Here is a 27,961-nt window from a genome sequence, read left to right on the forward strand (position 1 = left end):
ATTTAACGATAGTGTAATGAAGGGCTGAAAGACACTTCAGTTATTTTTTTTATAAATAAAGATATCTTTGTTTCCCTGGGGACAACAGAAACAACCAACAAAAATCAATATTGGCATCAGCTGTCACAGGCTACTCTTAGCTCAAGCCAACATCAACCTGTGCCAGATTTCTTTCTGGTCATCTGCTCCAGCCATGTTACTGCAGTCTTTACATCAACTAGGCCTACACAGCTACATGCTAACGTCAGGGACATCTTTAATCTTGTTTGGCCATGCTGGAACGTGTTCAGTTGTGTAGTTTCTGGTTTAGAAGATTGATTGTTCACCTTGTGCAGCTATACTCCGTTAGTTCTTAGTGCCTGGCTGCAACAAATGGAACAGAGAAGACAAACACAGAGAGAAGCTATGAGTCTGAAAACAAGCATAATATGTCCGCTTTAACGGAGCAGTGACACAGGTAGCCTTGGTCTTTGAACTCCTTTAAACCTGAACTTCTCTGTAGTCAAAGGTCAAACTATCATGAGCTCTGGGGTCACTGACATACTATAATGAGAACAAACAATTGCTAGAGTGGAAATGGCTATTAAATATAGCTGCTGATAGCATGCAACAAACACACTGGAAGAGTCACACGCCACAAACGCAGCCTCACACTTTGAATAAGATTTCCCTATGTAGATGAACCGCATGAAGGATCATTTGAATAGATTTTAAGGGGCTGTACTCAACATTCAGAAGAGGCAAATATTTGCTAGAAATAAATAAATAGTTGATTGATGGCGTCCTGAGCAGAGAATGGAGTCATTCTCCTGCTGTGTGTGCTGTCACTCTGTTTCTCTGTTGCTTGTTTTGTTAGTCTAGCCTCATGTTAGTGCATGAACATGCACATGAAAAAACATATTTCTCATTTTTGGGAGTGGTCTGTCTCTTTAATGAACTGTAATGTACCACTTGCAATATACTACTATTCCCATTTTGCTGTTTGTATATAACAAGTGGTGGGGAATAGGTGTCATGGGAAAGATAGAACTCAATTTCCATATTTCCGATTTCCTAAACTAAACATTAGAACATGGAAACACACACACACACACACACACACACACACACACACACACACCACACACACACACACACACACACACACACACACACACACACACACACACACACACACACACACACACACACACACACACACACACACACACACACACACACACACACACACACACACTATTGTTTGGGATCACATCCGTGGCTGTTTGGTCCAGTTCTTTCTTTCAGCTGATAACGGCCCTTCCTTCCATGGTTGAAAGGTCATGGCTGTCAGCCCAGATGTTGAATGACACTGTTTCATTCCACCAGAGATGGAAAGAATGACAATGTTTGAAGAAATAGCCTTCTGTATTGAGAAAGCTTTGGATTATGAGAGGACTAAAACTCATAGTGTTCACAAAGGCCCGGTCTACAAGTGTTTTTAATTGTTGCGAAATAAGGCCATGTTCAGACAGTCCTCAAGCAAAACATACAGGTGGCTGCAGAGAGATTCAACAAGAACCTGGAAATCAAGTTAAAAGGATTATCAGCATTGAGATTATCCCTGGTTAGCACTAGCATAATTTCCCATTCAGCACAACAGCAGAGTAGGTTGTAGCTGCTGCCCCTGAGACCGTTATTTCAGGATCCTGGTTGGGGTCCTAGACGGCCGGGCGAGCTAGTCCTGACGAGGCGGCTGCTAGCTAGCCAGCTTGCCTGGCCTCGTATGGCTTTCCTAGGTATTGAGGACTTCTACGACAAGTTTAATGCAGCAACAGTGTTTATCTCAGCCATGAGATAACAAAATGTTATTATATAGGCTGGTTTGCATCATCGCATAATTGCTCCAATCGCATGGATGTCGATGATAAACACGATCAAGCAACGCATTTTTGTTGCTTGACAAACCTGATTTTTTCCAGAGCCTAACCCAGGGACGGATCATGGTTCCGTGAAGCCCCTGGGCACATGTCTATTTGAGGCCCGAGTATTAGTCAATTCCCACTGTAAGCACTGAGGGGTCTGGGGCCCCTAGTATTAAGCTCACCCATAAGCACTCAGGGGCCTGGAGGTCAGTGTGCGCTGTGCACAATCAGGGCCCTGGCGTTCAACTTCTGAAGTCTTGGTCTATGCATGGTGTGCAGCCCGAGGCTTGGAGGCTCCCCGGCAGTGAGGCCCCGGGGCACTGGCCCTCCTGCCCTCTTGCCCAGGCCATAATCCAGCCATGGTCGGACTAAAGGTCCCATTAAAGCGAATGCAAGGGCCAGTGTGTTTTTGATACGTTCTGTTGTGGGGCTGAGCAACTGTTCTTTCAAGTTTTTCAACAAACAGGAAATCATTTTCTCTGCTTTTGGATTCTCCGCGTTGCGCTTTGCTGTGCATATGAGCTGACACCTCAACTCTTTGTGTATGAGTATGCATCATAACCTGTCCCCTGATGGATCTGTACCTGTGGAGAGTCGCAGTATCACTGTCACACACCTTCCACTGACAGCGACACATGCACGCACGCACACACACACACACACACACACACACACACACACAGGACAGGAGGACATAGTCGTGTTGGACTGGTTCAGCCAGTGTAGTCCATGCTGCCACACCCCCAGCTTCATAGCAACTCACACACACACACGCGCACACACACACACACACACACACACACACACACGCACACACACGCACACACACACACACTAAGGTCTTACTGGATTTGATAGTTCTGTATTAAATAATATATGTTATGTCATGAGCCTTCTCCCACTCTGCCACTCTGTAAAGCTGTTACAGTTCAACCTATAACACATGAACTGCACAAACCAAACAGACACTTAGTTACAAATGTGTTGTCACACCCTGCTTTATAGTTTTGCTTTTATTTAGTGCCACAATAATGTGCAAAATAAGTGACTATTGAGGACATCTTATTTTGTATTTAGCCACATTTCTCAGACACATCACTTTAATAGGCCACTGCATATTTACATTCAATAAGCTATTTAGCCTATAGCCTGGGTGTGTGTGTGTGTGTGTGTGTGTGTGTGTGTGTGTGTGTGTGTGTGTGTGTGTGTGTGTGTGTGTGTGTGTGTGTGGAGTGTAGCTGTGGGCGGGGTCTGGCTGAATACACAGGACAGGATTCACAGGTTGGGTGTGAAAACTAAAAGTGAATGTTCCAGGTGATTATAACTCCAGTGCTGCTGGTTCAGTGTGTGTGGGAGTGGACACTGTGACATTGAGAAGGCTGTGGACATATCCGACACACACACACACACACACACACACACACACACAGACACAGCGCGGAGCGAGCAGAGCACTCACACGGAGCCGAGGTTCACCTGTCCTGCTGGGATTGTTTTTTGTCGGAAGCCGCTGACAGGTGACCTGCCAACATGTTCAAGAAGAAGTCCAGGTCCACCGCTATCACGCAGCCCAAAGCGACGTGAGTAGGACATTAAGTTTACAACTATGTTACAACTGTGTTTTGAATCCTTCCGAGCTGCTAACTCTACCTAACTGTACCGCCAAACGCCATTTAAAGAAACGTGACCTTGAATACTTAAGTTACCTGGCTGTAACTTCCCCCTTTTAGCATTAATTCGGCGTGAATTTCTTCCATCAAAAAACACCTGAAAGTATGTTTAAACACACATTAAATATAATATATGACTTTACTAGGTGGGTAAAATGCATGCCGATTTAAACATCACATAGTGTTTATTCTCAAAACGCCTTAAGTTTGACATTAACCGTGTTTATTCAGCGTACAGGTGTGGTAAGCTTAATTTAGTACTTTTCTAATAGAGTATGGTGCGCCTGCTGTACATGCACCATTAGACCGGGGCGTACCCTACTGACTGGCTTCATCCAAACAGCTAAAGGTGCCAGTTTGTTAGGTGTAACTGTACAAACTTTCTGGTGCATGTTTCAATCCACTCGGTGAATTATTGGGATGTTATGTGGATAAAAATGGGGCTGGGGTCCGTGTGTGTAAGATGACAGGTTGTAGAACATATTGCATAATGTGTGCTTTAACTCCAGTGAGGGTGTGGCTGACAGGCGGAGCAGTAAAGTTGTAGTAACTGGTTTGATAAGTATTTGGCTGTCCTCCTTAGAAAGACTTGTGTTGCTTGCAGCCTCTCCCCCCTCTGCTGCTCCAACCCTATTCCCTGACACCATTCCCACTGGGTTTGAATAGTGAAGGTGGAATCAGACCCTGGAAATGATGAAGTGCAAAGGCCCCAGTTGATTTATGAAATTCTTATCCCCCTGCTGCTCATTTTCATTCCCACCAAATATCTTTGTCCTCTCACGAGCTCGCTGGAAGGAGGGACGCCTTTAATGCTTACCGTCACTCAGCAGGTATTAGGGGGGCCAGGGGCCTCAAAAATAACACCCTGTGGTATGAGAATCAAAAGATCGACGTAATCTGTTTTTCAAATGGTTATCTCCAGTGCAAGGTGTGTTCCTCCAAGTGTCACACCCACCGTCAAGAAAAAAGGAATGTTCTATCTTCCGCCGTGATACCTTGTGCTTTGCTCCACACTGGCCTCTTATTTATTTAAAAAGAGTCAGAAACACCTGTATTGCCAAGTAGGTTTGCACATAAATGAATGCAGTGCAAAAGTCAAGAGACATAGTATACAATAGAAACTTGCACAATAGAACATATGAAAACAAATATAAGATCCAACCAAATCAATCGTGTATTGGTTTCTACTCATCACGCAGTGAGATAATGAGGATGCCATAGTAAAGATGAGTCAATATTGTAATCACTGCTGAACAACTTCTGCGCCCTGATAACCACCAACAGACAGTAGTGGAATCCTAATAATGCAGCTCCACCCTCTTCATTCCCTGAATGCTGCTATTCTTATGCAGTGTTCAGTTGGTGCATGAAAGCTACGATTTCTGGCAAAGCTGTCAGTGTGACAAGTCAAAGCATGAGATCCAAAGGTGGTGAGATCGCCAAAGCTGAGAGAGCTGGAGATTAGGGCCTACGGTTTTATCCAAACAACAATAAGATGAGATGCTAGTTTAGGCTTGTTACAACGTTTCTGTTTATCAAAAGTTGGGTAAGAGAAAGGATACAATAGGAATCAAGGAGACACTGTATGTTTTGGAATACACTTACTCTCCTTATATAGACATGGATGGAATTGGCATGCTGGGCACAGGCTGACTGGAAATGGACATAAAATGACTACAAAGAGAGGTAAAACAATCACAAAGACAGGTAAAATTACATCACAGAGGCGCAAAACAACCACAAAGAGAAATAGAGTGATGACAAAGAGGCGCAACACAACCACAAAGTGACAAAAAGTGACTACAAAGAGGTGCAAAACAACCACAAAGTGACAAAAAGTGACTTCAAAGAGGTGCAAAACAACCACAAAGTGACAAAAAGTGACTACAAATAGAGATAAAACAGGCAAATGGATTCCCAAAGAGAGGCAAAATGTCCAGAAAGAGATGCAAAATGACTACAGCGAGATATAAAGCAACCACAAAGAGACACTAAACAACCACAATATGAGGCCCAGGGCCCCACTGTCTCAGTACCCACCCATATCTAGACTTGCAACATATGGATGGAGTGCAGGCACGCAGCTGAGACGGAGCAGGACTCGTGTTTTGCTCACTGACAGCAGCAACCCTCCACACCCACTATGACTTGCTGGAGCTTTCTGGTTCTAATTTCACCTTCTCCCTATGGAAACATGTGAGAAGTGTTTCTCAAGCTAATGCTCCAGTGCCAGTTTTTTTTCCCAGAACCAACATTACCACACTCAAAACAGTAAATAAGAGCCAGTGAGCCTCCCTGGAAACTATTGGCAACATGTTTAGAGCACAGAATACAAAGCAGAGCAGGTAGAAATGATGCAGCATCGCTTTCATAACCTGGAATTGAAGTTAAAAAGTAGTCTTCCAGGAATCAAGAAAAGTGTTATGTAATATAAGGCTAGCGTCCGGTGGGACTGCTTAACACTCAAAAGACAAAGGCAGGGTTAGGTTTCGTCTGTTCTGAATTATGGAACAATAATAGCTGAATGTCATCAATTGGCTCTGTAAAAACAGCTGTTCTGATCATTTAAAAACATGCAAGGAAATAGTATTTGCAACTGTGTTTCTACCTTGCGTTTAACAATTAAATGACATTTCTTTTGCCCTCATGTATAAAGTCTTGTAATAGCAGTCCAAATACATGTGATTTAGGAGACATGTTGTCTCTCAAGGTTTCAGTGAGAGGAGAAAACTGTACGTGCTTAGCATGAGCTTGTGTTAACGTGACAGAAACGCCCCTCCGGGTGTTTTCATTTGGATGGGCCTTTACAGACAAACCGCTGGCGTCTGCTGCAGAACTCTTTATACCAGTTCAAACTTGCCATCATTATTTCATTTGAAACCCAGCAGGGGGGCTGAGATTGGAAACAGTGTCCAGTGTGCGTTCAGTTCACGTTATATAACTTATGTGCAAATGGTGAATGGGTGTGGATGTGCATGTGCGTGTGCGTGAGGGGATGGATGGTGGATTTGAATTGACAGACATGGACAGTTTGTGCACTGTGTCTGTCACCGGCACACACACACACACACACACACACACACACACAGACACACACACACACACACACACACACACACGCACACACGCACACATACACACACACACACACACAAGAAAGTGACATTTTGAAGACAATGAGTATAGGCTCATATTTGCTTAGGTTATGGTGATCTGTAACATTACATCTACTGGTATCTTTTTTAAAGGGGTTACAGCGTAAAAATAAACATGTCAGTGCTCTCTGGTGGACAAATTGTGAAATGGAGACACTGTTCTTGAATGACAAACTACGGCTGCAACTAATTATTTTCATTGTCAATGTATCTGTCGATGGCTTTCTCTATTATTCAGTTAGTTTTTTGGTGTGTAACATTTCAGAAAATGCTGAAAAATGTTGTTTTCTTAAAGACCCAGACGGGGCCCTCAGATGTCTTGTTTTGTCCAGTATGCAGTTAACTGTCATAGAGGAGTAAAGAAACCAGAAAATATACAGTTAACTAGCTTAAATTAAATACTTTTGAGGGGATTTATTCTTAAAAAATGACCCAAACCATTTCATCGATTAGCAAAATATTTGAAGATTAATTTGCTCCACCATGGACATGTTACAGATATTCCTGACTCAAGTCCACATACGCAGACGCCATATCTTAAAATCAGCCAATGAAATTGACCGTGCTCAGATATCAGTCAAACTCTAGTGCCAAACTGCCATTGAAGTTGTCAGGTAAAGAAATACATAAAGACGGCCGTGAAGGGGATCTAACACGTGGTTGCCTCTGTATTAACACTCCACACTTTGAGTGATACCGTGCTTCACACAGGCTCTTGAACGTGCCCTTTGGCAAACGTTACAGTGAGTGATAACTGTCACAGGCATTGGACCACATGTGTGATGATATGAGGCGGAAATCCGAGTTGGTTTTCTTTCCTTTAAGGAACGATGTCATCTGAGCGTTTTAAACCTGCCTGTGTCCTGTCAGCGTCCTTACATGGACTGTCATGCAAATCTGCAATTAATTTTTTTGCGGTTTTCAAGCCTTTTTATTATAGAGGACAGACAGAAAATGGGATGAGAGAGAGGGGGAGACATGCAGCAAAGGGCCGCAGGTCGGAGTTGAACCCTCAACATCGACTGCTCTAACCACTGTGCCACTGACCAACTGATGGTTGTTTTTTGACAGCATGGCAGCTGCGCACAGATGAATTCCTATGTTTTCAGTTACGTAATGTTAGGCGAGTTATGGCACTGGTGTATGTTATGATTCTCAGGAAGAAGCCGTGAGTCATCTTCTTGATATGAAGATCCCTGAGGAGCAGTCCGATTATGGCTCATTGAGTCATTAAAAGCTATAAAACTAGCTCAGAGCTATGCAGTTGTAGTAATATGATGTCATGCAGTAGACTGGGACAAACTACCTGTATGTTGAAACAGACCTCATGTACAGATTATGTAGTTTTAGATCAGTATAAGTAAATTATACATCCAGCAGCAGGTCAAAGAGTTGTAATATACAGTATTTCAGTTTGGTTTGTCCATGAAACATGAAACATTTAAGAGATATCCCGATCCTTTAACTTTAACACTGGATATCTGCCAATGCCAAGTGTGATTGACCTATATTTACATACATTTTGATTAAATATATATCTTAAACATAGACATACCAGTTGAGCCTACTTTATCTGAAACACAAGTCTTGAAACTGATGTGACGATGAGAAGATGCATCACTCTGTTGGAGTTGTCTGAGCTACAGAAACACTGACTGAAGCGTGGTGCGACAGAGTGGAAATGAATCAAATGAATCAAACCTTTTGATTTAAATGACCCCATGCCTTTAGCACCATCCGCAGGAAAAAAACACTTTTAACACAAGTGCTGGCTCTAAAATCCTTGTATGTGGTTGGGCTGCAACTCATGGGCGTTTTTTATGATTAAATACAGTATTGACGCCTCTGATGATAGTTAGGGTGGGAAGCAGGCGATATTACAGACAGTTTCCCCACTCACCTCTGTGTTTGTCTTCCAGGGCTCCGTCCACAGAACTCAGCGTTCTGATCGACAAGCTGCAGAAGAATGCCGATAAAGTGGAGAAGAGCTGCTACGACATTGAGCAGAACCTCAACAAGGTACAATATGGTATCAACTGACACATACAAAGAGGATTTTCCAGTTAAATTAAAAACTTTTTAGAAATAATAATAACAAAAACCTATTTTAGATAATAGAACAAACAGAGTTCAACTAGTGCTGTAGTGTTGAATAGAAATGCCTTCAACTATAAATCACAGCAAATATGATTACATGTCTTAAATATTTAATGTGCCCTTTTGCAAATACCAACATAAGTACCTTCCTCCAACTCCTCCCATGCCAGTCAATCTGAAACACTATCCCAGTGGCTCTTGGTTTCCTGCAGACAAACAGTTGTCAACCCCTTATCATAAAAACAACCTTTTATATTTTCTAAAGGAACTAAACATGAAGGAAGAACACAAAACTAAAGTGTGCTTCACTTTATGTGTGTATTCTACTGCTGTGCATGTTTACTTAAAGTTGTACTCCGTAGGATTTCCATCTATTTAATTGCTTTTTAAGTCACTCTCTATCACAGAGTGAGTAAAAACAGTGGTGATTGATCATAATGACCCACTAATGAAAGCACTTGTTGCCTTTTTGCTGAGTAATACAATCTGTGTGTCTGTGGAGACATTCCAGGGCTGGATGTGAATAAGCCGCCGTGTTAGTGACGCTGCTGACAGCGGTTGGTCGGCCGGACCAGATCGTCACTAACAGTTATGCTGCGTTCACTTGTAATCAGAAATCCGATATTCCAACTTCTGTGTCAGGCTTGTAGTAAGGGCAGAAGTGTAATAGGAACATGTCAGTGTGTATAAGTTATACTATCGGCCGATATCTGCGTTTTTTAGGTTTATCGTATCGGCTGATACGGGCTGCTGCGTTTGCTGATAGTTTTTCCGCGGCATGATTTTCAGATTTACATCGGCTCAAGAAAATCGGCAGTCCCTATCGGTCATCGGCTAAGGCTGATGAAAAAAATATCGGCATCAGCCCTAAAAAAATCCATAGCGGTCGATCCCTAATGTGTATGGATTCAAGAGGGGACATATAGGGGAGTGACTGTAAGTATAGAGGTGGATGTGTTTCAGTAAAGTTTACAAAAGAGAAAAAAAACACATCAGTGTCACACAGTGACCAGGTGACAAGATGGAGGCTCTGAAAGAACAGGCTTGCCTGCAATTACACCTTATCGCCACAGAGGCCGGTAGAAACAAGGTATCTCAAATCTAATGGAGTACAACTTTAAACACATCACATTAAATAGTGGCCCGAAGATGGGGTATTGGGCGACTGCTCCTTACATGGAGCAGTCTCCCCATGTAAGGAGGCTGAAGGCCCCCGAGGCAGCGGCCGTGGGTTCGACTCCGACCTGCGGCCCTTTGCTGCATGTCTCCCCCCCCCCCCCCCCCTGAATCAATGTTTGTCTAAGTGCACCTGATTCTTACATCCAATATGTTTTTTTTCTGCAGGATGTGAGTAAGATCAATGAGGGGAAGCAGCCCCTGTATCAGGAGGACTCCAAAAAGAGAATCCTCAGCTCTCTGGAGCTGCTCACTGGCCTTGATGAGGATGCCGTCAATGCCAAGCGCCTCCAGCACCCACAGGCTGAGATGATAGAAAAGGAGTGAGTAGTGCTCTCACGCAGCTGTAGTACTCTGTTTCCGGTTAATAGAAATGTATGACTTCCTCCATATTTAACCGCTTGTCTTGATACATTTGGTATAGTGTATACTTTGAGAACACTTATTCCATCATTGCAGCTACAGTGCCTTGACACACACACCACCCTGCTGCTCTCTGTTGATCTCCTCTTAACAGAAATGCTCTTTTCATTTGCTATTTATCTCTAATTCCTTCATTATGCAATTTTTTTCAATTGCTTTTTAGCTATCATTGATGAAACTCTTCACTTCCTGCACAGATGTTTCATATTAAAAACCCAGTCGTTGCTCAGTGGGCAACATCCCTCCCTTCTCACACATTAAATGCAAAAATTTGCATGAAATGTTCAACTTCATTGATTATAGCTTAACAGAAACGGGGGAAAAAACCATAAAAATAGAGGCATTTGGAGTAAAAAGTAAAAAAAACATTTAGGGGAGGTGAAATTTCCTGTAGCCTACAACAATATTTCCTATATTCCTCGATGTTAGACGTCCCATATTGTGAAACGTGAGATTTCCATTTCATGTTCTAGGATTAAGGTTTAAACACTGTGAAAGTATCAAAACGCTCAATTCACAGAGAAATGCACACAGCCTGTATTTAGAAACTGTGTCTTTAAACGAGCCATCAGGACTTCTGTACCGTTGTGATGTCACAACTATAATATATATATATATATATGTAGCTAGTGCAGCTACAGCTATGAGAATTTACATTGTTATATATTATGATTAGAGGAGCTCATGGAAGTTTTGGTCCAAATAAAAGTTCAGATAGAAACATGTCTTACTTACACACCTAGTTATATTGACATACTGCGTGTTTGTGTGTGTGCGTGTGTGCGTGTGTGTGTGTGTGTGTGTGTGTGTGTGTGTGCGCGCGTGTGTGTATTCAGCATGAAGCAGCTGCGTGAGAAAGTGATGAAACTGAAGGACGACCATGACCGTATCTACCACCTGACCCGCACTGAGGGGGTTCCCACCATCAACTGGGGAAACATGATGGATGAGAAACTGGTAGGAAGCATCACTGAACACACACACACTGGCTGCCACAGTGGGCCGGACATAAACCTCTGTGAGCTTCACTCTTATAAGTCGTTCATATCTACTATATGATTGTATACTGTAGAGAAGGACTAAAGCAAATTGTAAAAAATACATTTTGATCTTGTTAGGTCAATCATCTGTACCCTCACCAATGTTCCTAATGTGTTTTCTTCTAATCATCAATTTTTTGCTGAAACTGTTTTTGCCAAACTGTCACTGTGTGTTGGACCTAAGTGTGTTGTTTTGTCTCCCTGCACAGGACAACCTGAACAACAAGGGCTTTGGCCAGGACCTGCCGTCCGTGGAGAACGAGGTGGAGGAACACAACATCTTCCACAGCGAGGTGGAGGCTCTGGCTCCTCACATCTCCACCAGCGGAGACAAGGTACGAACAGAAAACCGGAAGGAGAACAGAACGATGTCAGGATACATTTTTAAAATTTCATAGTGATACTTCATTTTGATATTTCATCGTTAGCAGGTTTGAGTTTCATTTGCAGTGATAATCACTGTGTCAGTTCATTAAAAAATATAGTTTGGATCGAATTTTATATGTTTCAGTTAGTTATCAGAGTCTTGATAAAATATTGTCATGAGTGTATGTTCCCTGGGTCCTATGTTCCCCGCTTTGCATGTGACCGCTTTTCACAGAGAGGGTCCTATGTCCCCGGTCTGTTATTTTTTCCACAAATAGTATTGAATTTCCACGGCAAATAGGCCTATGAAGACCCTAACAACCCCCTAACCCAGACAAAATGCTGAATTAAATCAGCGAAGGCAGAGGTTTATGCGACCTGGGTACATAGGACCCTTTTCAGGAACATAGGGATGACCCCCCGTCATGCTAACAACATAGCATTAGCAAACACACACTAAAACAACCACAAACGACACTGAACCATTGTTCTCACTTATCCTGTTGTCTCTCTTTCTGCAGGAATATGTCAGTGGCCTCCAGATGAAGTACAACAAACTACTGGTAAATAACTAACGCACCCACAACAATCATTCACTCTCTAAGCCCACAGGGGTGTGTGTGTACTTTGTGTGTTCCTAAGTGATATATCGGTCCTCGTGCACCAGTGTGTGTCATTATAATCAGCATAACCTGAGGCTGTAGGCAGCTTTCTATAATGACCTGTTCCATCTCCCATCACCAGCAGGCCTTAAGCCCTTTGGGGAGTTTCTGCTGCGTCTTCAGTATTGTATCATAATGAGTACACACCTAATGTGTCCTCACCTGCCAGTGTCAACGTTTTTACATTTGAATAAAATTGTCATTGCATTTATTCAGAACACTAAAGGCACGCATTTTATTTTAAAGTGCCACAGACATACTGGGTTTTACTGGATTTGTTAAACACAAGAAAATAATAGATAAATGTCGGCGGTTTCCTCAACGGTAAACCTTAAATTTAAATGGTTAAATTTATCAGTAAAAACAGCTCCAATGTAGTTTATAAAAGTCATCCAGGTTCAGTGTGACGATGTAATAGTTGTTATTATTGTTTGCTAGTCTGTAGCTGCTTCAGGCTAGCAGCCCGACAAATTGACTAAACAAACGTTTCGCGTTAATTCAACATTTGCAAATCTTTTGAGCACATAACATATTAGTCACATGTATTATAAACATAGTGTTTTAAACAAAAACAATTGTCATTACAATCATTTGAAAGATGATATATAGCATTAGGAGTCTATGCCTAGGGGCTTTAAGGTGACAATAAGCAGCTTTTTAAACCTTGAAAAAAATGTTAAATTCAACGTGCTTGAGTTACTTTTACTTTAACTAAAACAAAATATACTTTTATGAAATAAATTAAAATAGTAATACAGCTTCCAGTGAATTCAAGTCAACATGTTTGAAATTTCGGTTAAAGTTTTTCCTTCCTCGTGTTAGGCCAATTCCAGCACTCGTCAGAGAAACCTGCTGTCCCTGCGTGACTACATGCAGCGCTGCACCAATGAGCTGTACTGGATGGACCAGCAGGCTGAGGAAAGGGTCAACTACGACTGGAGCGACACCAACCTGGACTACACCTCTCGCCAGAGGCAATATGAGGTAGAGTAGCTGAGGGATAGGCATAGGCCATGCATAAAAACAAGCTCCATACTCCATACAGATGGACACCAAGGATGGACACTAAGAAATAAAAAAAAAATATTCTCCCCAGTTTACTCAGCACATCTGTCTTGCTCCAACAGAACTTCATCAGTAAATGTCTGGAGTCCAAGGAGGCCACCGTCACCAAACTGAATGACGATGGAGAGAAGCTGTGTGCGTCCGATCATCCAGGGAAGAACGTCATCGAGGTACAGGCTCATTCCTCTACTCAGTTCATGTGAATACTTTTTCTCTGCTGCATGTGTACCTGTGCTTACTTAGCATACTGACCCTGGGCAGGGGTGCAGATCTGATGTCAGGATTAGGGGGGGCACAAAAGTATTTTTTTTTCTTTTGTCTGTGTGTAACTCATACCATTGCACCATGAATCACAACTTCGTAGAGGTTCAAAAAGTACTGCACATGGAATCATTCTTACCTTACCTCCTAGTACTAAACAGCCAACAGCACATCACTGCTTACTTCACTGTTACATTAGGAAATCATAGTTTTAAGGGTCTAGGGCATGTAAAGTCTACTCACACTGTTCCTTCTCACCATCTTCCCTTTCTCCCAGTGTATGGGACTACTTTTTGAATGATTAACTGATATGGAAGAATATGAAAATATGAAGCCCTTTTTTAAAGCCTGCTGATCATCAGCATCTGTGTAAGAAACGGCTGTTCATTTGTGTTGTAGTGGAGAGCAGAGATGGATGTGCAGTCAAACATTATTTTTTCCACAATTTCAATCATTTCTTTTTAGATGTGAATCTAACATGTGAATCTAACATGTGAAGTCTGAAAATACATTTGTTCAATTTTGAATAATTTAGGATATTTTGTTGGGGGGACACTTCAGGTTTTCCAGAAATGGGGGGGGGGGGGGGGGGGGGGGGGGTATGTCCCCCCTGGGATCTGAACCCATGCCCTTGGGGTGCCCCAGGGATCTATCCTAGAGCCTATTCTTTTCTCCCAATACATGCTTCCTGTTGGACTAATCCAAATGTCCATTCACTGCTTTAATCACTTCATTTGTACTTACTACATGCTCACACTTTGTTGTTTGTCAGGCTCACATGGAGGCAGTCCACGCTGACTGGAAGGAGTACCTGAACCTGCTCATCTGTGAGGAAAACCACCTCAAACACATGGATGAGTACCACAAGGTTAGACGCAAGAGGACAGAAAAGAACTTGCAGAAACGTACACATTTCAAACACAGGTACACATTTAAACAGGTAAAGCTCACCAGTGTCTGTGTGTGTCCAGTACCACAAGGAAGCGCGTGACACTCAGGACCTGCTGAAGCGGATGGATACGGAGGTCAACCAGAAGTACAACCCAGAGTTCAAAGACGTGTATCAGATGGAGGGTCTGATCAGGGAGCTGGACGTGAGTATTTCTTTACAGCTCACAGTAGGCTACCACTGACTGCTTCTACAACACTATAAAATATGCTGCTGTGTGTGTGTGTGTTTGTGTGTGTGTGTTTGTAGGACCAATCCAAGGCCATGGACCACTTTGATGAACGCGTCAAGGCTCTTCAGAAGCGCAGCCTGCAGGTTTTGCCTCTGCAGTACCGCCGGGAGACCCCCCAGAAGCTGCTGCCCATTGAGGCTCTGTGCGAGTTTGACACAGATGACGTATGTAGTGTGTTATTAAAAGCTTATGCTAATCATTTTGGACTGTAGCTGCTATTACTTGGCATTTGTTGCTCATTTTTTAAACGTGAGAAACCAAAAAGGTTAGACACAGTGTTCAGTGCTTTGCTGGAAGTATGATTCTTCATCGTCAGTGTTTCATGCTTCTGAAATAGAGTTCAGGCCATTGTAGCACACTGATGAGTGTTGCACCAACAATGATTAGTTTACACTAAGATTAGGTTAAGTCATAGTTTAAACACAGTTTAACAGCAGGTAGAACGGTTGGTTTGTTTATCTGTATCATCTAATGAGCATTCTGTGCTGCGGTGACCCCATTTCAACTCAGAACAGTCCGTCTTATCTTCATTTTATGTCATTTTTTCACTGTCAGTGGCTCAGTGCTCTAATCCCAGGATGTTCTCTTCTCTAAGAGTGCATGACTAAACTCTCCCTTTGCTTTTCCTTTAACATTTGTGGTGTAATGTATTCAAATCCCTTCAGAAGGGAGCCCGGGCTAAGACTCTGAGAACCTTTTTTAAAACCCCTGAGGATCAGAACACAGGGGATTTGAAGAAGTCTGCGCTTCAGCTGAAGAGCCTATAGAGCTTAGGTGTAGCAGGTTGTCTCTTAACCTCAGATTTCAGGTGTTCATTATTGGCCATCATGTGCAGTACAAAACCCATAAGGTCACTAGCAGATGTAAACCTCCATGTCCTAGAACCTAGTAATCCTTTTTTAGGGTTTCTTCTGAATTGATCCTACTTTAAATCAACAGCACTGCAATGTCCTGGGATTTAGGGCTAGGGCTGCACAATAAATAGTTTTTTTATCGTCACAGTCATATCAGCTCGTGCAGCATTTTAAAATGTAACTATCATTCTTTTTTAAATGGTGCTTTCTGTTTTCAGTAGCAGAAAAGTAGAACTAAGTACACTTTAATATCTGTTATCACAAGTAATATCATTATCCGGATATTCAACAACCTTATCGCCAATAGACAAATCCGGTGAGCCATTTGTGTGTTTCGCCATCTAGCGGCAAAAACTGAATGCGAATTACACAAACCTTTACCTCATGAAGAGTGTCCCTGTCTGAGGCCGTAGGGTCGACTCCCTGGGCGTGCAGAGGACCAAAATGTTCGCCAGAAGTGGATCAAGAATATTAACAGAGGTGACTTTGATCCCACCAGCGTGCTCAGTTTTGGTTCACACTCGTGAATCTCACAGTGAACAGCATGAGATAACACAGTGAAAAAGTAATGTCAGCTAAGCTAACACTGCTTAGCTAGCTCACATTAGACTCCTCTGTCAATGCTGCCGTGGTCACACAGAGTAAATTAACTCAATATGGTGTTATTGTGAAATATAATGTAAGATGCTCTAACTAGGGCAACCTAATGACCACTATCTAAACGTGAAGTATCTGACTTAATCAGTGATGGAGGTAAATAATCACAAGTACTCTTCATGAGGTGAGCGTTTGTGTAGTTCGCTTCAGTTTTTTTTCCAAAGTTAAAGTTTCCCACTGCTGTTGGAGCAGTAGAGAATTGCACAGGTTCTTCCCGACTTTCTAGACATTGTTGTCAAAAGTAAGGCTGCATAAAAAGTACAGGTAAAAAGTAGAAAAGGTTCACGCAGTAATGGCGGCTTGTTCAGTTACAGTACTTCCCCGGATTTGTCTACATATTTGGTCAGGTTTGGGAGTCTTTGTCTCTTTGGAGAGACGCGATCAAAACACTGCTTTTAAAAATGACATTCAGTGTATGGAGGGCCATCTTTTTACCCTCTACCGTATGGAGACAGGCGTGTGCCACCGCAATAAATATACAGTAGACTATTAAGTCCAAAGTTCAAGTTCAGTATGTATAAATACATTATTTCACATGTTTTTATTGGTTCATTCATTTATTTTACTCAGTCAATTCATGTGATTATTTATTTCATGATTCATTCGTTTTATTAATTTATTAATTAATTATTTCATTAATACAGTATATTTAATATTGAACACTTTGTGGCCCACAAAAAAATAAACAAAAGCCCCTTATTTCTCTCAGTCACCAATGTTTTAATGAATATGTGTCCGACGAAACTATGCTTGTGGCGCAGCAGAAGATGACAGATTGCACTTGTTGGATGTGTACAGGGGCAGATTTTGCGCGGGGAGAGGTACACTCTGCTCCGGAACAACGGGACCAAATGGGACGTGAAGGATGCAGCTGGACATCAATTCACTGCCCCGGCCGTCTGCTTCATGGTCCCCCCCACCGACCCAGAGGCAGTGGCCATCTCTGACAAGTGAGTGTGTTTGAATGACAACATTCACTAGATGACAAACTCCATTTTATTTTATTCCAGTGCAGAATTAACAGTTCTTTTATACTGTGCGCTTGCAGCCTGGCCAGTCAGCAAAAAGCCGTCAAGCAGAAGATGGCAAGCAGCAACGCAACTCTGCAGAAACGCTTCGATGAGCTGAAGAGGGCCAGTGGGAATGCATCTATGGGTACAGAACACGTCTAATTCTACTGTACTTAAGCTTTAAGGAAACTTTATTACATTGTAGTGATGAGTTAATATAGCCACTGGGAGTTGGTTTATGAAAGTTTGATTATGTGTAATTTGTATTTGATATTATTGGAATATGCCCTACCAAGGCACACTATGCATTAAAGGTTGAATATGGAGAATGAGCAGAACACCTCCATCTAGTGTCTCTAGGTCGTAGTCGTAACAACAACAAATATTTTGAGCAGTCCGGTTGCCAGGTTTGTTGCCAAGTGTTTCAAGCGATCAGCCTGCTCCATGTCAAGTGATGAATCATACAGGGTAACCACTAATTTGGACTAATGAATAATTTTACAACGGCATTTAACGTATTTCAACTCAAAATGATTCATTGTTTCTGTAGCAGCAACAACAGACAACCCTGGCAACCTGCCATGCCGGCCGCTATTGGCTGCTACTATGGAAACAGAACGGGACAGAAAGTCATTGTCAAACCCGTCAAAAAAATGTTTTAAATATTTTTTTATGGAAATACTTTCTATTTGTACCCCCTCAAAACGCAACGTGGGTGTATTATTATTCTTTTTTTATGTAGCTTTTAATAAAGATTCTACATATTCAACCTTTGACATAAGGTCCTGAAGCTGGATAAAGCATTATTATTTGATCTTGTGGTTCTCTCTTGAAGAGGGTCCCTCTGTCAAGATCTAGTTCCTTTATTTAATTTGACACTGTATTTATATGGTTCATATGTGCTAAATCAGATTGGGGCAATATGATATTTCAGATAACAGTTACATTTTGCATCAGACAGAGAACTATACAAATCTATAAAGAATAATTTATAAACACACACACACACACACACACACACACACACACACACCACCAAATCAACTAGTGTGGGTGCCTAGTCCATGGGCTACTATCCCAGTTAGCTAATATAGTCAACAACATGGACATAGCCAGTAGTTTAGCACAGCATACACCATGACACCTTGCTGTAGGGATGACATTGTATTCCCAGATTCTAGGGATTACTTTGTAAAGTACAGTGCATCAGTGTCACAGCCTACCAGAGCTGTCCCTTTGTGCAACTGAAAAGCAAATGAAGCCAGATAAGCTCACCGTGCTGTGTGTGATTGCCTGTGACCTCAGACAAGCAGGAGCAGCAGTGCCGGCAGCTGATGGCCGGTCTGGACAAAGTCGTCAGTGACCTGGACAAACAGGAGAAGGGCATTTATGCTCGAGTGCGTCCACCACTGGAGCAGAACAGGCCACTGCAGGACAGCTCTGACCGCCTGCAGGATATGAGGGTAATGACTTCCACTTCATTCTGTTGCTGGACTCAAATGCTGTTTCACACGTCTCTAAATTTAACTGAAAAGTATTTCTTTTTTTATCATTTCTGGACAATGCACGTTAATGAACATATACAACAGTACACGTAAATGTGCCTGATTGCATCCTTAGGGCTAATTTCTATCTGTAGTCCATTAGGCAGGTTTATGTTACGAGAGAAAAACAAATGACAAAAAATATACAATATTGAAATTTGCTTTAAAAAGCAGAGAGAAATACAAAGAGAGGCAAAGAACAACATAACAAGTCATTAGTAAAAGTTTAAACAAAGACACAATTCATTAATACACTCTACTGGGCTAGTATGGTAGCATACAATTAGGGGTGGTTGCACGTTTGGTTAGCTTTAAGCCACACCTTTACTTGGCTCGTAAAGCTGGACAGAGTGGGACATTCCTTTATAGTAGGGGGTAGTGTGTTCTATAACGCACTACCTTAAATCGATAGTGCATCATGGCGGGAGGAGGTTTTGATGAAAGGAACCTCACGGTCCCTGTTTACAACAGCTCTGGTAATCCGAGTCTGTCTGTATTTAATAAACTCCTGAAGTGGTGGTGGCGCCAGGCTATGTAGTACTTTATAAATTAAGCATATGGAGGAAAATTTACAAAAAATATTAAAACTCAGTAAGTTATATTTCTCTAAGATGTTGCAATGATGATAAGAGAACGTTTTTTTTTTATCTAGAGCTTCGAGTGCCTTTTTGTACAGAATCTCAACTGGTTTCAGGGCAGTGGAACCCGACACAGACCAGCTGGTGATGCAGTAGCTCAGATGTGAGAGCACCATTGAGAGTGCAGAAAAATCACAGCAGCTGCATCTCATAGAGATCCTCTGATTTTCTTAACGTTGTAAAGATTAAAGTGAATATTTGTGAATTCTTCAACTCACCGACTGAGATATTTCCCTTCAGGACATCGCTGATGCTGTCAGTAAGATTGAACCAGAGAAGTCGTCTAAGGTGCAGGAAGCAAGGAGCTTCTTGGCCTCAAACCCAAGTAGTGCCAGTGCTCCTCAACTTCACAGCAAGGTGGATGAAGCCAACAAGAAGTACACCAAGATCGAGCAGCTTCTTCAGGGCTCTCAGGAGAAGTATGGAGCTTGTTCTGTATCCCAGTGTCCTATCTTCTGTGGTAGTTGTGATGGTTGTGAGAGCAGTATTACTCAAGTTTTTCTATTCCCTAATTGCTTTTAAAATTGCTTTATTGTCAATTCTTCACATGAAAAAAGACATACAAGGAATCAAAATTTCGTTTCTCACTACCCCATGCGTAGACTAGACAAGACAAAGACAAGACACAATTAGTAAAGTAATTCAGAAACAAGAAACAAAATGTTGAATTATATGCATTTCTACTCACCTGCTAACTGCACTTACCTTTGTTTTAGACTGAAGAATTCCAACCAGCTAGAGACTTCCCTGCAAAATGGAAAGACTTTACTGTCCACATATGAGAACAAGCTGGCCAGGGAGGAGGTTGCTCCATCTGACCTCTCCTCAATCGAGAAAACCCAGCGGGAACTTGCAGTAAGATGGCTCTCCCTTTGGCACACATTACAATGATATTCCACTCATACTGACAAATGGACCATTAACGATACCACCATGGGGTTTCTGATCACTAATAGTGCTATGGAGCAACGTACTGATCAGCATGCGCATTAGGACACACATGCAACATTTGTGCAACATTTGTTGACAGTAATGTTCCAAAACACTAAGCAACAAAAGCAAAAGGAAGAAATGTTTCATGTGGAACATATTTCAACATCAACATGTTTGTTTGGTGTTAAATGCATTTTGGGGAGCAATACTGAATGTTAATACTCATTTTACAAGAAAGCAAGAATAGCATACCAGAAATATGTATTAGTTTGCAATTTTCAGTAAACCATTAAATAATTAGTTTTTTGAGGGTCCCTGTGACAAAATGTAGTCTTGAGAACTTTATCATTGAGCATGCTAAATAAAGCTGTGCTGGATCAAATTCATTGACACATAGAACACTTGGGGCTAGGCAACAGGTTTGGAGCATAGACAGTATAAAAAATGGACGTAGCATACCCATACAACGTTCTCTCAACTTGATCCAATTGTACTCGCCTATGGGAGTCACCATCTTGTCAGACTTTGACTCCACCTCATTTCCTCTTACCAAAAAAGGGCATGTATGTGACTTCCGGGGGAGGGAGATACATCCATCTGGCTGACGTTTACCTCCGAGGAGAAGTGAGGGCCAGCGGCTAGCTGTCACTTAAACGGCCACGCCCCTAATTATTCATAAACTTTAACCTCCAATAAAATAAAAACTAGCCTAGTACAAAAAATATTTACCCCCCTCAGTGTTGTCATGGGGATATGACCTAAACATACAGGCTAGAATGTGTTTTTGTACCAGGTCTTAAACAGGTTTAATGATCCTGTGAAAACGACCTGCTTAACATGGGAGTTAATAAGAAACTGCTCTATTATGAAACATGCCCCTAGTGGACACTCTGAGAACTGCAGTTTTTGGCACCTCCGTATTGGATCAACCAGGAAGTCACTGTGGTGGGGGCTTGGTGTTGCGCCAACAGGGACACTTTAGTCTAATTTGTCCAGTTGTGTCCCTTATGCCTACAGTACAAATAAAAAGCTACCAAATGTGCAGTATATGAAAAGTGGAATATTTGGACACATACCAAAATTTAGCAACTGCTGGATGCAAAGAATCAACTCTGAAATATAGACAGCCTCCACACACTGTCTCATTTTATCATTGTGTTGCCTGTATTATGCTTTCCTGAAGAACACAGTCATATGTATATTTACTAATTCTGCCTTGCTACTCTGTTAGGATATTGCATCAGACCTGAGGGCCAAGAGGTCAGTTATCGCTGACACGGAGCAGAACCTGCGCTTGGCCAAAGGCAGCTGCGACAACATGGCCACCAAATTCCAAGAGCACTGCCCCGACATTGAGAGGCAAGAGGCAGACGTCCAGAAGCTCAACAAGCGTTACAACAACCTCAACAGGCAGACTGACATCAGGTGAGGGGTCACTAGAAGGAGGGGATGTTCACTTAGATCTGTGCATCAATAGTTATTAGAAGCAAAACTGAGCATTACATCACACAATCGCTTATCATAGAGACCTCTACATGAGATTCAAAGAGGTATAATGATCACTTTTGTTGTGTGTTGCAGGTCTCAAAGCTTGCAGAGAGCCAAGATGTCGTATAAAAATTACCGCAATGATTATGACAACCTGAACAACTGGCTGTCTCGTGTCCCAAACTACGAGCCCCGTGAAACGGATGACACAAGAACAGTGGAGACCAAGCTGAAGAATCAGAGGGTGAGGAAGATGAGCAATATGGCGATCCATACTCATATAGACATATATGATGATGTATAAAAATATTCTGTCAGTGGTGCTGTAGGAATTGCTTATAACAACCTCTCTGTATTCTTCAGAACTTGCTCTCTGATATTGCAAGAAAGGAGTCTGACTTGAACAACGTATCCAAAAATGCACAGCTTTACCAGCAATCTGTCAAAGTAAGCTATTCTGCATTGATTTTTACCACCACTTCACTACCTTTTAATTTATAGAATACAATAAGATGCCGATTAAGTGACTGGTTAATGAAATTTTCTTTGTAGGACTATGAGAATGAAACTGAGAAGTTCAGATCTATCCTGGACATCGAGGATGGACTTGTACCTCAGACGTACAAGAGGAACAGACTGGAATCACCTGCACATACAGTCAAGGCAGAGGTGAGGCACAACAGCCAAGCTCTCATGACATGTCACTGTCAATTCAGTCAGAACATCTTTTGTGGGTGACTGTAGCGAAATGAGCAAGTGCTTTAAAGTACACAACAAAGGCTTACAACCTGTCCCTGTTTTCTTCATCCATGCCTGTCATAACATCTCTCTCCAAAGGTTGTTCAAGCATGTGCATGTTATAAGTAAAAGACAACTGAGCTAGCTCTTTCTCAGCATAGAATAGCCAACACCATAGACTGTATAACAAAACCGACGTAGCATTTACCTCGAGGTCTGCTCTCTCAACTTGATCCAATCTTACTCGCCTGTGGGAGTCTCCATCTTATCAGATTTTGACTCATTTCATTTCCTCTTACCGAAAAAAGAGCATGTGATGCTAGGGGGGGGGGGGGGGGGTACGTCCATCTGGCTGATGGGAACAGGATCTTTTAGAGGGTAGAGACTGACACGGGAGGTCAGAGTCAAGTGCAGGAACTCCCTTGTCAGTCTCTAGTGGAAAATACACCGGCTCCGGGAGTGAAGTGCAGGCAGCCAGTGTTTATGCTCTATGAGATATATTCAACACAGTCCCATGCTCATAGACTGTATGTACTCCTAAACTTCAACCTCCAATAAAATAAATACTAGCCTGGTACAAAATAATTCACCCCCTCAGTGTTGTCATGGAGATGTGACCTAAACATACAGACTAGAATGGTTTGGGGGTCAATGAGAAATTGCTCTATTATGAAACCTGCCCCTAGTGGACCTTTGACAAACTGCGATTTTTGGCATGTCACCACCTCTGTGGACATAATTGATTTTTATTTACAGTTTTATTTTGAATGGGCAAGAGGTGCTTCCACCTGTTCCATAATCTGTGAAAGATGCACAAATTCTATTTAAAAAAACTGATAAATTAAAATAAGATCTATTAATGTTTGCTCAAAATGCTAAGCTAGTAGTAGGAATAGATATAATCCATATTTACGCCAACCACTATTTACTATTTGAAGGATTAACTGTATTTGATTTTCATATCATGTTATTTCAATGTTTACAGGAATCTGCTATTGAGGCTAAGTTTGGTGAGGTGAACGCTGTGAACAAGCAAAGGCTTCAGAATCTGGAGTTCGCCCAAAGTCTTCTCAACCAGGTGAAATATTATCACATGATGATCATGATATTCATAATGATAATAATCATATTAGTACTAAAACAACAATAATAATGATTTCCCCTCTACAGCAACCTGAGACCTCTTTGATCCAGTCTACAAATGTCCAGTCAGTCCACTCCTCTGCCTCAGGAGAAGAGCCCTGGAGAGTCAGGAAGCAGCTGGAAGATGAGATCCAAAGGAGGGAGCAGTTAGAGAGAGAAATTGAGCTTATCCAGACTGACATCTATGCCCTTGAAGGACAGAAGCCCCAGGATACAATTGTCAAGAAGGAGCTAATCAAAAAGGTTCCTGACCCCCAGCTTGATGAAGAAGTCCATAAGGTCCAGCAGAAACTCTCAGAAGAGCGTCGCACTACCCATGTCCATGAGAATGACCTTGAGGTTCTAAAGTTGAAGCTGCGTGGCCTTGAGACGGAGGTCAAAGAAGGTGCACAGCAATACACGGTCAAGGAAGTCCTGCGTATAGAACGAGATCGTGGTCAGGAGGAGGAGCTACGCAAGCTACGGGAGGATCTGGATGAACTAAGAAGGCAAAAGTTGGGGAAAGACAACGAGCTGATTCAGATACAAAAGCAGGTTGTACTCCTAGCTGAAGAGAAAAACAGGGAACAGGAGGTGATCACTGAAGAGGAAGTGATCAAAGTCCAGAATGATCCCCAACTTGAAACAGAATATCGGGTGCTCCTTGACAGGAAGCAGAAGGCAATGGATGGCAGGAAGCATCTGGAGGATGAACTGCAATTTCTTCAGGAGAAGCTCCGAAGGATGGAAAAGGAGAAGGCAATGGCAGAGGAGAAGATTTCCATCAAAGAGGTATTGAAAGTAGAGAAAGATGTTGCCTTTGAAAGGGAGGTAGAAAACATCAGAAGGCAGTATGAAGAAGAGAAGAACAAACGAAGATCATCACAGCGAGAAAAGGTTGACCTTCAGAGGAAAATTTCCAGCCTAGAGGAGGAGAAGTCCAAGGTTGTTATTCAGGAGAAGGTGCGGGAGATCGTCCGCCCTGACCCCAAGGCTGAGAATGAGGTGGCCAATCTCCGTCTTGAACTTGTAGAGCAACAGAGGCGCTATAAAGATTCAGAGATCCAGCTTCGGTCCCTGCACGATGAGCATACCATGCTGAGGAACAGAGGACCTCAAGTGGAGGTCAAAGAGATCATCAAAGAAGTCATCAAATACAAGACAGATCCACAGACTGAAAGAGAACTGGAGAGACTTCGCAATGAAATCGTAGATAAAACCCACCAGATTGAGAAATGTGAGATGGAAACCCACCAACTTCGTGATGAAATTCAAAGATGGAAGGATACCAAACCCCAGGTGCAAACTAAAGAGGTGGTAAATGAAGTGTTGCAGTACAGAGAGGACCCCAAGACCAAGGAGGAAATTGAGATTCTCAAAAGGAGACTGGCTGAAGAACAGAAGAAACGGCTTGACCTTGAGAGAGAACGGTCAGCCCAAGAAGAAAAGATCAGACTGAGGAAAATAGATCTGTCTCAGGTCCGTGAGAAGTTTGTCCAGCAAGAAGTGGTCAAGGTCGAAGAAGATGCTCTCCTTAGATCGGAGTGTGATACCTTCTTACATAACATCAACAATGAGCAGAGACAAAAGGAGAGCCTGAAAACTGAGCTCTACCAACTGCAGAGAAAGAAGACTGACCTGGACCTGCAACTGGAAGAAATAGAGCGCGAGCGCAGGGCCAGGCGGGAGGCAGAATTGGAGATCCAAAGGCTTCGGGTCAGACTTAATGAGCTGGAGATCCGCGACAAAGAGAACCGCGAGAAGGTGACTGTCAAACAGAAGGTAGTCCTGCAGCAGGATCCCCAACAGGAGAAGGAACACTCCATCCTCAGACTACAGCTTGATGAAGAGAGGCACAAACGCACTCTACTCGAGAAAGAGTTGAATATTCTCATCCAGCAGCAGATCACCCTGGAGAAGATGGATGTGAAGGAAAGAGTTGTCCGCACTGAGAAAGTCCAAGTTGAAAAGGATCCAGAGGCTGAGATTGAGATTGAGAACCTAAGGAGGACTCTGGAAGAAGAGAAAAGGAGAAGGAGAGAACTTGACCAGGAAATGTCCAGCCTCACTTCCAGGTTCTCCGACATGGAGTTCTCAAACACCAAATCTTCTAAAGAACTGGTATACATCCGTGATGAAAGTGGCCGTCTGCAGCAAGAAAACCAGAGGCTGCAGAACGAGATCCGCAAGCTTCGGTCCGAGATCGATATCACCAGCAAAGAGACTCGGCTTATCACCGAGTCTGCACCAAGGGAGGATGGAAAGAACCTGGAGTTGAGGCTTGATTCACTACAGAGGGAACTAGCAGAGCTCAGAGGCATAACCACCCAGAAGGATGACGAGATCGAGAAGCTTCAAAAGAACCTGGTAGCAGTGAGAATGAAGAAGGAACAGAGAGAGAGTCATCTCCGCAGGTCTATAGTGGTCATCGACCCGGATTCAGGCAAAGAGATGCGACCAGAGGAGGCCTACAAACTAGGGCTGATTGACTGGAAGATGTTTGTCAACCTGCAGAGCCAGGAGTGCGACTGGGAGGAGATCACAGTCAAGGGCCCCAAAGGAGAATCCTCAGTTCTTCACGACAGAAAATCAGGGAAAAAGTTCTCCATCGACGATGCGTTGCGTCTCGGGCACATCACAAATCGCCAGCTTCAGCAGTACATAAACAAAGAGATTTCCATCCAGGAGTTTGGTGTAATGGTGTCGGGCAAGTCCAAGTGAATGCAAACATGCTAAGAAAGCGCATTTTAAATTTTTTTCTACAAGATTTCTTCTGTTTTATCTCTGCTGTTTAACAATCACCTTGTGTTTTACGTACTTCCATTCCGACTCTAATACTATGGTGACTTGGCATTACTGTATCTATGATTCCTAAATGCACTATGTATTTATTTGCTTATGCATATTTAGTTTTGTGGTACTTGCACAAATATATATGATATTACCATAATTACAGCCATCTACATAACATTTTATCTTGTAGGAAGAGTTTTCTCACCTGAGCTTTAATTTCTTACACTGGGTACGAGGGTAGAGAAAATATCTGTATACCATTATTATATATGTTGTCATTAAAATTAATTTGAATACTAAATGTTTCATTTATTTGCGGGGGTTTCCCAGGTTTACTGTAACTGGTGTGTGCTCTGTAAGCTTCAATAAAAGTCAAATCAAACTGGAAAAACTGTCTGAATTTCTTGTGTTTAATCTTATCATAATGAAACTAATGGTGTCAGGATACCAGAATCTTGAACTTCAGTAAAATATTAGCAAAATGACACGATACTGGATACATCTTTCGATACCACAGGAAAAAGAACAAAAGTCCTTCCTTCTTCCCCATGTTTTAACAACCTACACAGTGCTGGTTCAGAAATGTCACTGAACACACACTTCTTCCTTGTTGTTTTAAATGTGAGACCTTGGGTTGAAAACCTGACTGTAGATCCGCTTTTATTGTAGCTTTGGTACTTTCGATGCGATCAAATGTGAATATTGTATTGTTCTGAAACATTGTATTGAAAATGACAGAGGTATTGATACTTCTGACAACCTTAGATGAAACATCATAGATTGAAAGGAGCCAGTTGAGGTGGTTCGGGCATCTAGTAAGGATGAACCCTGGGCGCCTCCCTAGGGAGGTGTTCCAGGCACGTCCAGCTGGGAGGAGGCCTCGGGGAAGACCCAGGACCAGGTGGAGAGATTATATCTCCACACTGGCCTGGGAACGCCTCGGGACCCCCCAGTTAGAGCTGGTTAATGTGGCCCGGGAAAGGGAAGTTTGGGGTCACCTGCTAAACCTGCTGCCCCCGCGACCCGACCCCGGATAAGAGACTGAAGATGAGATGAGATGAGATTATGGGGGGAAAGGGAACTTTTAAGCAATAGTCACTTGTTTTACGTGGACGACCGGCCTTTTTGAGGGACTTAAATGAATCTGTGTCCTTGTAAAGTTTTAATATTCTTGAAATCACAGA

At 42.5% G+C, this 27,961-nt stretch overlaps 1 protein-coding gene across 1 annotated transcript; it reads left to right on the forward strand.

Moving 5' to 3' along the window:
- Positions 1-3,223: 3,223 nt before the first annotated feature.
- ppl (periplakin) lies at positions 3,224-27,160 on the forward strand. Its single transcript, XM_083931950.1, has 22 exons — positions 3,224-3,484; positions 8,649-8,748; positions 10,171-10,325; positions 11,262-11,382; positions 11,675-11,800; positions 12,353-12,394; positions 13,316-13,477; positions 13,621-13,728; positions 14,592-14,687; positions 14,791-14,913; positions 15,018-15,164; positions 17,310-17,461; positions 17,560-17,666; positions 18,827-18,984; positions 19,944-20,122; positions 20,420-20,558; positions 21,868-22,061; positions 22,218-22,368; positions 22,488-22,571; positions 22,677-22,793; positions 23,848-23,940; positions 24,033-27,160. Exons 1-22 carry the CDS (start codon positions 3,435-3,437, stop codon positions 26,703-26,705), a joined length of 5,277 nt encoding a protein of 1,758 aa, XP_083788076.1. The 5' UTR covers positions 3,224-3,434; the 3' UTR covers positions 26,706-27,160.
- The last annotated feature ends 801 nt before the right edge of the window (positions 27,161-27,961 follow it).

This window comes from Echiichthys vipera (assembly GCF_963691815.1).
Source record: "Echiichthys vipera genome assembly, chromosome: 17".
NCBI classification, from domain to species: domain Eukaryota; kingdom Metazoa; phylum Chordata; class Actinopteri; order Perciformes; family Trachinidae; genus Echiichthys; species Echiichthys vipera.

Bases quoted from the DNA above. Each gene is read 5' to 3' on its own strand.
- ppl (XM_083931950.1), top strand. From the start codon at position 3,435: ATGTTCAAGAAGAAGTCCAGGTCCACCGCTATCACGCAGCCCAAAGCG. The intron at 3,485-8,648 runs GTGAGTAGGACA...TTTGTCTTCCAG, and splicing joins ATCACGCAGCCCAAAGCGAC to GGCTCCGTCCACAGAACTCA. The intron at 14,914-15,017 runs GTGAGTATTTCT...GTGTGTTTGTAG, and splicing joins GTCTGATCAGGGAGCTGGAC to GACCAATCCAAGGCCATGGA.